The sequence below is a fragment of the Lactuca sativa genome, chromosome 1, assembly GCF_002870075.4.
Source record: "Lactuca sativa cultivar Salinas chromosome 1, Lsat_Salinas_v11, whole genome shotgun sequence".
NCBI classification, from domain to species: Eukaryota; Viridiplantae; Streptophyta; class Magnoliopsida; order Asterales; family Asteraceae; genus Lactuca; species Lactuca sativa.
The window spans coordinates 171,554,559-171,566,401 of record NC_056623.2 but is presented as its reverse complement, the minus strand read 5'-3'; the positions used below and the strand labels follow the sequence as shown (position 1 = coordinate 171,566,401).

General features: G+C 37.6%; 1 protein-coding gene across 1 annotated transcript; it reads left to right on the top strand.

Annotated features, from left to right (window-relative positions):
• Positions 1-1,259: 1,259 nt before the first annotated feature.
• On the top strand, positions 1,260-2,982 carry LOC128126587 (transcription elongation factor SPT4 homolog 1-like). Its single transcript, XM_052764433.1, has 5 exons — positions 1,260-1,435; positions 1,622-1,713; positions 2,143-2,198; positions 2,316-2,377; positions 2,801-2,982. Exons 1-5 carry the CDS (start codon positions 1,349-1,351, stop codon positions 2,849-2,851), a joined length of 348 nt encoding a protein of 115 aa, XP_052620393.1. The 5' UTR covers positions 1,260-1,348; the 3' UTR covers positions 2,852-2,982.
• The last annotated feature ends 8,861 nt before the right edge of the window (positions 2,983-11,843 follow it).

Here is an 11,843-nt window from a genome sequence, read left to right as displayed (position 1 = left end):
TAAGGGGTAAGAAATTGATGAACAACGAATTAAATGAAGTACAAGTTTACAACCCCCTCTTGCCATCTCCCTGGTATCGAATCATATTTGGAGGTTCACTGAATTAGATTTGCTTTCAATTTAAGAACTCTAAATCCTTTACTGATTTTGAATTAAACATTTCCATGCTATGATTTTTCCTTCCTGATTTGCCCCGATTATTCTTTCTAGATTTGTAGGTGGGTTTCTTAATAGAGGTTGTGGTGGTGTTAACAGTAAATGGCTTGTTCGGTGAATAAGGTGGTTGTTTGTGATTATTTTTAGTGAAAAATTCGAATTTTGAACGAAGGAATGGGTGGGATGAAGTGAGGGGTGGCAATGGTGCTCCATTTTCCGGTGAGGGGTGGTGGTGGTGATTCATTTTTCGGTGGTGGTGTAGATTATCGATGGTTGTCAAGTGTTATTCAACAAAATACAAAAATAATTGAAATAATTTTTAATAACTAAAAATATGAAAATGTTCAAAATAAATGAAAAAGAAAAATAAAAGGGTATTATAGTCTTTTTATGTATCATAAGGGATGAAACGTGCAAATTTAAACTAACGAGGGACGAAGCGTGCAAGTTTTAACGAAATGAGGGACGGTCCAAGTTAATTTTTGAAAATAGGGACTAAACACGCTTTCTGGCATGTGCACGAGGGACGACTGATGTAATTTACCCAAAAAAAAACTTACCTGCAACAAGAGGTCGTCGTCTTTGTGGTGCTAGCGGAGGCTGGTAGAGGCGGCAAAGCTTCTGGTGGCAAAGTTAATTCCAGAGGGAGCAGACGACTGTAAATCAGAGAGGTAGGAGAAGGGGTGGAATGGGGGAGAATGGGCAATGTTGTCGGAGCCTAGCGTTGGAAGTCGTGGTGGAGTCGATTTCAAGGAGGTCGACGACGGGAGGAGGTCGGAGGAGGTGATCGACGCTCTACATGGTCGGAGGTAGGAGGAGACGGAAGAGACGATCTGAAGTGGGTGTGCTGTTTTGGAGGCGGGTATATCAGCGGCGCGTGAGGGTAAAAGAGGGACGACGCATGATTTTTTTTTTTTTTTTTTTTCAGAGCCCATGTTTGAAACTTTAAGAGGCTCCTATGAAATTAAGAGGCTTTTATTTCTATGCTACCAAACATTCTTAAAATTACGAGTTTGCCTCTTAATTTGTCAATTACGAGGCTAACAAACAAAACCCTAGATATTAACAAAGACATTTAAAAAAAAAAAAAAAAAAAACCAAGCAAGAGTCTGAATGTCTATTAAATAATTTAGAGCCGGCGAGGCGGTAGAACGGAAGTTTCGAGAAAGCGCCGGGCAAAGAGAGGTAAACGATGACGAACGCCGCGCAAATTCCGACGAGCTTCGGCCATGAACTTCGAGCATGTCTTCGTTGCCGCCTGGTGAAAACGTACGATCAGGTTCGCTACGCATTTCCCGTAACATCGCTGATCTAGTAGCCCTAAAATTCAAACTAGGGTTTTGTATTATCGATTTTGGTTTGTTTTGAGGTTAACCGTTTCTAGTTTGTAATTTTGTTGTGTGTGTGTGTATATGAGTTAGTTGTTTGGTGATTACTTTAGCCGTTTGGATGTTTTGAGTTGTAGTTTCGAGAATCAGGATGTGAAAACTGTAGTTTCTTCAAGATGGAGGAGGATCACGAACGTGTCGCTGATTGCACCACCCCTAATTTTACCGGGTAATGATTTACACCCTAAAAAAGCAATAGACTCCTGTGAATAACAGAAAATCATCATCATAGGTCGTCGAAAGGCTATACAGATTTTGTCTGTGACTGTGGATTTAGTTATTTGTTTTAGAACACGATACATGATATCTGTTTTGACTTGTGCAAACATCAGTTAATTGGGAAAGGATACCATAGCTTAGCTCACACAGACACAGATCCAATAAAGCAGATAATCTAGCAGTGTTTTGGATTGAGGCAAGATACACGGTTTCTTTATCTATTGGGAATGGGGTGGTGAAAAGATATAATGAAATGACACCATTCTTTGATTATGTTAAAATACTAGACTATAGGCTATATAGCTCTAGATGGAGTTTATCCTTCCTCCATGGTTTTTGTTACTAAATCAGTAAATGTGAATGTTCCCTTTTGCTGTAGGATTATCTCGGTAATGGATCCTGCCAGAAGTTGGGCTGCTAGGTGGCTTCGAATTGGTAAATAAATATCATTTATTGTCTCCAATCCATAGTCCATACACTTGTGTTAAACGGCATGAAGAAGAGTTTATTATGCTATCTCATAAGAAATTTTTTTTTATTTCTGGTTTGCAGGCAAATATGTTCCTGGTTGCTACACACTTGCAGTCTCAGAAGCCCTGTCGGAGGATCTGCAGGTTCTTGGCTTTTACCAAATTCAAAATATATTATATTATATATGTCACATGCAAATGTACATTCATTGATTTGTTTCTTATAGCATCCTACTTTCATTGTACTTTGAAAACTCTACTAACTACATTATTGCACTTCAAAAAATCAGCCTCATGAAAACGCAAATACAAAACAATTTTCATTGCTATAAATATAATTGGATGGAGTATTCAGTATAATGTTCTAATAAGAAAAAAAAAATTTGAAAGTACAATGCTATATTGAGCATAATTCATATAGGTTTTTTTTTTTTTTTTTTTTTTTTTTTTTTTTTTTTTTTGAAGGTAGGATGTTATGATGACAAAAAAATAAATGAAAGCATATAGCTATTTCTTGCTCTATGGTCCATACACACACATAACTATTTGGTTTTGTTTTTTTTCCAGGCTCTCTGTGAGGAAGAGCGGGTGCAATATCATCCACCAAAACGTGTATGAATATATATATTTCTATGTAAGACAGAATTCATAGTTGTAACTGTTTGGTATAAAAAACTAGAAGATTCCTTTAGGAGACTTACTTTTTGCTGTATGGGAGATTTTGATTTATTTAGATTCCGTCTTCTCCATATTTGTCTCTTCTTTTTTCATGTACAAATTTCTCAATGGGTTGGTTATGCCGTCCAAGAAAATCATCATTTTTTTTTTTTGGTGTTCTAGTAATGACAAATTTGTTGTATTTGGTTTTAAATACTTATAAAAATATTTAAATTAGACAAAAAATTACATAAATGGTCCTTGTGCTTGGCAAAACATACCAAGTTTGATCCTTGCGATGGATTTATTGCAAAGATGGTCTCTATGTTTGAAATTCTTTACACCAAGGGTTCTTATGACTTAACTCTGTTACATTTATTTATATTTTATTTTATTTTTTAATGGTTATAATTAAATGATAAAATTACATATATGGTATTTGTGGCTTACAAAAATTGCATAAATGGTCGTTTTTCCTCGTACCTGTCATTTTTCAACCGTTAGGAATATCATGTGTCTCACATGTGGGGGGTAGTTTGGCCTTTTCATTTTTGGCTGTCATTTAATGCTACTTAGACTTATTGTAATTAACCCTTAAACAAACACACCTTAAGAAGCCCTTTTTTGTCTCCACTCTATTTTGATTGCTATTAGAATACAACGAAGTACATATTCAAATCCTGGCACCACTCAGCCTTTGTGACCATGGAGGTTCGCTTACAATGATTCCAGAACATGAGACAAAGTCTCATGTTTACAACGGGGGATTAGTCGGTGCGCAAAAGCTGATTCGGAAACCCTCGTTAGGGAAGTTTCCTTTCATAAAAAAAAAAGAATACAACAACGTAAGGGAAATCCTTAATTCTTGCAATCTTGTTTATGAAATTAGGGTTTTGCTGTAGGCCTCGTACTTTGTACGTGGAATCTATGTGGTCCTCATATGATTTAATCGGGCATTGAAAAATATTATAGCAATATGTTGTTTTTATTTTATTTATTTATTTATTTATTTTGGGTATGTATACTGATCAAATTGGTGTGTTTTTATCAGATCGTATGAAGAAGTTATGATTTTTCTAAGATTCGGCTTAGCAGTGCATGACCCGAAACTCGAATTTTAGTTCGAGCGGTTTTTGGCTTACGAGACCTAAATGAGAGTTGAAGATCTCATTAATAGGAACTCAACGGTAAAAAGATAGACAAAAACGGAGTCCGTATGAAGGAGTTACGAATTCTTCGCGGTCATTTAACAATCTAAACGCCTCCTACTGTTAAATTTAAGATCGGTCGAGAATTAGCCGACGGAGTCTAAACGAAAGTTGTAGATCTTGATTTTACCTACGCGTGGATATAAAGAACGTAAAAAACGGAGCTCGTATGCGAGAGTTATGATTTTTCTAAGTTTGAAGGCTGATACACGTGGCACCACTAGAAGGGTGCCACATGCACCAACTCGGCGAGTAGGTCCTCCTACTCGGCGAGTAGGTCAGTCAGCACCCCTATAAATAGAGGTGCCGGGCATTCACTTCTCTACACACCTCTCCAACATTCTTTCTCTCTCTATACTCTCTCTCTAGCCCCCCTTAAACCCCTAAAGCCTAGGGTAAACCCCCTAGCACCCGAAGGAAGCCCCAAGGCTCCCGGAGTCCCGAGAAAAGAGCCTTTCGGCTCGGGAACGCTGCTCCAGCGAAGCCCGGTTTTCGAGAAACCCGCTGTAAGTGAGCTATGCCTACCCTATCTTTAGTATAGCTTATGTTTTAATATAGTAACGTTATTAGGAACTTATAATAAGTATTTGGGCTATTATTATGAGTTATATTGAGTGTTATTTAACGCTTATATAATAATAATAATAGCTAGACTATTAATTTGTCACGGTTAACGTCAGACTAAACCCTAGTCATATTGATACTAGGTTTTGTCGAGGAAATCGTTTTAAGAGTAATGAAGTGCTGTCCGAGTGACGAGTCACCACCTTCCCAGGTGAGTGCATAGTCCCTTTCATCTTACACATAGATATAAAGTATTTTAATATAAATTACGTGTTGTGTGTGCATATTGTCTAAATACTTGCTGTCTATGCCGGGTGAAAGATTTTTATACATGTTTTAAATGATTTAAACTGTATGCGTATTTTATATATACGAATATGTTGGGTATGACATGGGTAGATGAATGATGAGAGATAAAAAGATGATGTGAGTAAACATTGGCAGCTATAGACTTAGTGCCTAATAAACATCGGCAGCTATGGACTTAGTGCCTATTGGACAAACACTGGTAGCTATGGACTTAGTACCTGTTAGGAATTGGTAGCTATGGACTTAATACCTATTAGATAAACACTGGTAGCTATGAATTTAGTACCCGATGAATAAACTATAGCAACTATGGAATTAGTGCTTTACAAACGAGCATTTGCAGCTATGGATTTAGTGCCAGTCCTATAACCCTGGAAGTAATGGACTTCGGAATAAACGAATGCAGGATAGATGACTCTTAGGATAAATCCTTAAGAGTAAAGAAGATAATGGGGATGGGTAATTGGGTTGATTGTTTGATTGTTTAAACATATTAATTATATTATTGTGGGTTGAAAACCCTATGTACTCACCAGGTTTTCCAACCCGACCCACTCAGTTTATTTATATCACAGGTATTGATATGAAGTCACATTACACTGAGAGATTAAAGAGATGTAGATCACTAGTGTAAATAAATGTAAGTTCCGTTTATGCTTATGTTTCTGTATTGGCGATGACATCCCAAACGTTTTAAAATGAATAAAATACGTTTCTTCGAAAATGTTTTGATAACGTATTTATCGTGTTTTTCTGGGAACAAATTCCGCAACATTTTTATGAAAAGAAGTACTTTGATTTTTACAAAGCATAAACAAAAATCGGTCTTTTCTGGCCGTGAAAATGGGGATGTCACAGTTGGTATCATAGCATTAGTTTAAGCGAACTAAGAATATGGATTTATTTCTAGACTTAAACTTAGCATGCTAAGCGATGATTGTGAGGTGTGAGCACTAGCTTATTTTAGGAATGATGCCTAAATTGCTTTTATGTGCTAAATGATTTGTTAGGCTATAGTTTGATTGGATCTATGGTCTGTTGCCGACCGGATCTGGAAACCTTATGTGTTTAGGATTCTAAACGTACGAATACGATATTAGAACTAGCATGTAAACGTTTCGGAGTGATAAGGATGATTTAAACGTCAATCTTAAGTAAAGGTCTAGATTCACCCTATTCGGTGTATAGATCACGATGGCAAGGACCCGTAGCAGAAACGTGAATGCAAATGAGAATAGGAACCAACCCCTAGTGGTTCAACAAATACCTGTTGTAGAAGAAGTTGCACCTGAGCCAGTCACCATGGCTGGAGTTCAAGCCATGATTCGGGCTATGCTAGCTGAACAAAGGGAAGAAATGAGGCGGATTTCGAATAGGGATGAACCTACTATGCCTACTGAGCAACCCGAGCTGATTCCCGAGCAATCAGAGGAAGGGAACTACAGCCGCCAAGTGAGTCAAGTAGGGACTCAAGGTGAACAAAGGGATGGCCCGGAGAGGAGAAACGACAAGGATGGGCGAATGTACAAGAATTTCTTGTGTGCGAAACCACCAAATCTCTCAGGAAGCCCAAAGCCTGTTGAGATTATGGATTGGATCTCCGAGATGGAAATGGTGTTTGAGAGCTACGACTGTAGCGAGAAACAGAAAACCGTCTTCGCTGTAAGACAACTGAAAAATGGAGTCTTGAGCTGGTGGAAGCTATTGGTAGATACGATGCCATGAGGAAAAGCCTTAAGGATGTCATGGGAAGAGTTTTTGGAACAGTTGAAAATGCAGTACTGCTCGGAGATAGATCTGATAGACCTGAACAACGAGTTTCAGAACCTGAAGAAAGTAAAGATGAGTGTTGATGAGTATGCCACTGAAGAGAATTGTTATCGAGATTTGAGAAAGCAAAGTTAGATTTGAGTAATTGAAGATTAAGAACACGAAGAGTAAATATTAATCAGATCTCATATTGATAAAGACTGATTACAACATAAGCAGAAAAGAGATATTTGTTACGAAAAAGTCTCTCTCTACTTCTAACCTCAGTCCCTATTTATAGGGAACATGAGTGTACAAAAAATATACCAAGTCTAGACCTTTTCACTTCGCATACAGATGACTTAGTAAAATAACATAAAATGCGAAACTATACAAGACACTATATTCGACTTTTACAATTTTACATCTACATTCTCTCCCTTTGTAAACAGTCGAAGCTATTCATCCCATAAGCTTTTGAACAGCTGAGTGGATTGTCTTTCGCACTTCTCCATACCAGGAGATCACCTTCTTGAGATCTTTCTTGTCTCCTTCATTGTTCTTCTTGCAATTGTTCATACGAACAATAAAGTGCGTATATTGCAAAGAATTATATCTTTCAATCTCTGAGACTTTAAACAAGAACTTCTTAGGTTTCCCTTTTGTATCTCTTCCAGAAAACACCATGCCGAACGGTTTCAGGCATATTTCCCCAACAACATATTTTGATAATGCTGATTGAGATAAAGTTTCTTCCCAAGGAACATTCACTTCTCTTCCCAACACATTAGCCAGTTCTTCATCTATAAGAGCCAAACAATTGAAGTAGTTGTCGATGAATGTCTTCACATGTGCGAAGCCTATCTTGAATACTTCAGTCTCAGACCCTTTGAGCTTATTTTCTTCCATATGCTTCAAAATCAGAGCCACTTGAATTAAATCATTGCAGTTCATCAGAGGAAAATCTGCTACAGTGAAGTCATACTGCTTGTTGTCTGCTCTGATAACAAAATAACGAAAATTTTGAAGCATATCTTCAAACAATATGTCTTTCTTGATTGTCAACACCTTTTTGATCTTCATTAAAGACCAAAATTCATCTGGATTCTTCCCCAAGACAGCATGAAATCTGATTTTCATGTATATATAATCATCAGGATTATCAAACTTCTCACTAATCTTGTACTGAGCAGTAATGAATAGCATTTCATTGATTGGAAAATCCAGCTGACAATTGTCTGAATTCGCAGTATCATAACTTCTCTTTGGCTTCTTCTCAAATTCGTGCATTTCCCTTCCGACAACTTTTGACTCTATAGTTTTGTAAGAGTAAAGCTTCGCAGGATCTCCTTTGTTCATCGTGGGAGGATCACTTGCCCTCTGCCTCATAATGCTTTGTACTTGCCTCATCCTTTCCAACTCTGCTTCAGCCTCAGCTTTCTTCTCCTCCTTTGATTTTTCATATAAAATCCCCTTTCCTTTTCCCACCATATATGTTTGAGGTTTTGAACTTGAACCTCCTTCTTTTTCTCCAATAACGATTCCTTTGGCAATCGTTTTTGTGGTTACTGTGGTTGAGGAAATTGGCTTCGTAAGTATGGGAAGAGTAGTTATAAGCTGAGTAGATATAAATTTTCCAACTGTCTTCGCATCCTCTTCTTTACTTAAGCTTTTCTCTCCCCCTTGCACCCCTGTGAAAGCAGGTGGGGCACTCCTTGGTAGTAAAGAAGTAAAATTGGCGAGTGGAGCAAGAGCTTTCTGAATTGCTTGTTCTAAAGTATTAATCTTTAGAGACAAGAACTCAGGAGTGAGAACTTGTGTAGTTGAAGATTGCAAAACCACCACTTTAAGCACAGACACCAACTTGGTTAGCTGATCAAGCTTCTCCTTTGTTTCTTCGTTATGGGCTTCAAGAATAGGAACATCAACAAACTTTTGTACTCTTGAAGAAACCTCCGCAATCTGCTTTTGAACTTCAGCATTTTGAGTATGAATATCCTGAAGCTCCTTCGCAAGTTCAGATTTCAACTCTTGAAGCTTATAGTTGACATCCTCCCGAACTTTCTTTACGTCCTGTACAAAAAGAACATGACGTTCTTTTGCAACAGCTTTCAAATCCTTGACCACTGAAGAAAAATTGCTCCCTTGTGCGTGAATGCGAAGCTCATTATTCTTGTCAGATTGATCAACCTTCTCCATAATACGCTTCTCAGCACCTTTGATCATTACATCAACTTCCATTGCTGATATAGAAGACATCCTACCGGAATCAGCTTGCGACTGAATAATAGCATTCAACTTCTGATTCAGGATTTTAAATTGTTTTCCTGTCATAAGCATATGATCAGGAATATCCTCCTCCTTTGAATCAAAATGAATGTCTTCAATTATCCCTCCAAAGGCACCTCCTTCAGCTTCATTATCATATAAAGGTTGCGAAGGTTGAGGATTTTCGGGTGATTGAGATGGAAAAAGTGTTGTAAATGGGTTTTGAAGAGCATGATCAAAAATTGATGAAGTGGTGGATAAAGTTGTAAATGGAATTGAAACAATTGGTAAAGAAATAGGTAAGGAGATTGGGATTGTGGTTGCAACACTCAGGATAGGTGCCCCCATATCAGATACGTTGACAACCGTATCAGAAATAGGTACCTCATCAGAAACTGATTTGGTAGTGCCTATTTCGAGTGGTTTGGTGAGTGGTATGGTGGTAGAAATTTGATACAGTAACTTCACTATTCTATCAGCCCTCTTTTCATTATTCTTCAGTCGTTTTTGTTGATCAGCAACTTCAGTAGATGCAGTAGATGATCCAATTGGTTGAACATTAGTAGGAGCTTGCACTGTTCCATCGATACAATTCCAAAGTTCTTCATCAATTCCGTTTAAGTAATCTTCCATTCTATCAGCCCACTGATCATAGTATTCTGGAATTAACATCGGAATTTTGGTTGAGGAACCAAGCAAGTGAGAGAAGGAAGTCATTGTATTCATATTGAAATTCGCCATTGATGAACACAAAAATTTTCAGAAAACTTGAAAAACTTGATGAAATAGAGAATTTGATCAATTGAATTGATCACAAATCACTAATCGATTACTTGACTTAACAATTCAAAGACAGAATCAATTCAAATCTGAAGATCAAATGTGATTTTCAAAACCAAAATGCGCAAAATTTTTTGAGTAAAGTTGCAACTCAAAAAGCAAATGATTCTAACACGAAAATCAGATCGAAGCAGTTTGAATCCTGCTTTAATACCAATTGAAGAGAATTGTTATCGAGATTTGAGAAAGCAAAGTTAGATTTGAGTAATTGAAGATTAAGAACACGAAGAGTAAATATTAATCAGATCTCATATTGATAAAGACTGATTACAACATAAGCAGAAAAGAGATATTTGTTACGAAAAAGTCTCTCTCTACTTCTAACCTCAGTCCCTATTTATAGGGAACATGAGTGTACAAAAAATATACCAAGTCTAGACCTTTTCACTTCGCATACAGATGACTTAGTAAAATAACATAAAATGCGAAACTATACAAGACACTATATTCGACTTTTACAATTTTACATCTACATCCACCGCATTCACTGAGAGGATGAAGCTATCCCCTACTTGGTGCCTACTGAACTCTCCAAGATTGATAGGTTTGCTAACGGACTGCCCACTGATTTTGGCCCAATGGTCAAAATGGAAACTACCTTGAAATCAGTTGTTAGGGCAGCTAAGAACGTAGAGGCCCAGATAAGAGAAAAGGGTCTAGAAAAAGGTAAGGTAGGAGAGAAGCAGAAGTTTGAAGGATATTCAAGGTCCAACATGGAAAGCAAATTCTCAAAGCTTGGAGGAGGAGATGGAGGTGAAGCGAGATGGTGTGATAAATGCAAGAAGAAGCATTGTAGGAAGTGCAACGAAGAAGTGACTTGTTACAAGTGTGGAAGGACTGGTCAATATTCCAAGGACTGCACACATAATGATAAAGTATGCTACGGATGTGGAGGCAAGGGGCACATGTCCAGAGACTGCCCAAGGAAAAATAAAGCAGCAAGACCAAAAATGCCACCGAGGCCAAGGGCATTTCACATGATCCTCGATGAAGCAGAAAACCATGCGAGGAATCAAGGATGAGGACTTCATATCCGAAGATCAAGTCATGCAGTAGCCATAGTATCGTATGATGTAGCCTATTAGAGGCATAATCTAGGGTGAACTTGAACACCTATGTAATAGTTTCAAGAAATAATAAAACCTTTGTTTTGTTATCTAATGTGTTAAACTGTTATGTGATTTTCTTATATGATGACTTGGAAAACTACGAGACAATACTTGGGACGAGTATGAGTAGGTGTGAAAGGTAGTAGATGCATATACTACCGGAAGCACAAGACTCACACTTGGATCAGGGAAAGTCACAAGGTTTCCAAGAAGCTAGTAAATGATTTCATTTTATTCAAGCATGTCATTACCATCATTTCGGTAATGAATAAGAGGATGATTGTTATTCCGACCCTAATGGTCATATGAAATTGAGTTCGACTACGATAAGTATGTTACGTGGTTCGGAGAACTAAGTTTGATGTAGCGTTCGACTTAAACCAAACGATTGAAATCAAAGCGATCAAAAGAAGTATCGCGCTCGTTGTTAAAAGAAGTTGATAGCTAGAAATGCTACATGTTAAAATGTGATTATATCACATTAGACCATGAAGGAAGGCATATTCCATTCCGGAATTTGACTCTGAGAGACCTGAGTCTAAGCATTGCTACATACGATGATAGGTCATTAGAATATGACACATCAGTCAATTGTAGTAATCAAATTAACTTATCCTAAGTTTGTTAAGAAGAAGAAGGAGTCTCTGATAAAGAATGAGGTTGTGACACGAAGGTCATGATTGAAAGTCTAACGAGTAGGTGCAAGACCGAGCACCGCTTGCAGTCAAGGAGTCCAAGAGTTAAATACTCATTCGGAGCAACATAGAAGTTACAGTTATTACCTAGGATGAAGAGATAACGTATGGAGTCATTATACAATCCTATTTCATTGATGATTCCGAGACGTAATCATCCTAAGGGGGAGATAATTGTAACGCCTGCAGATCCGGGCTAGTCAATTTAGAG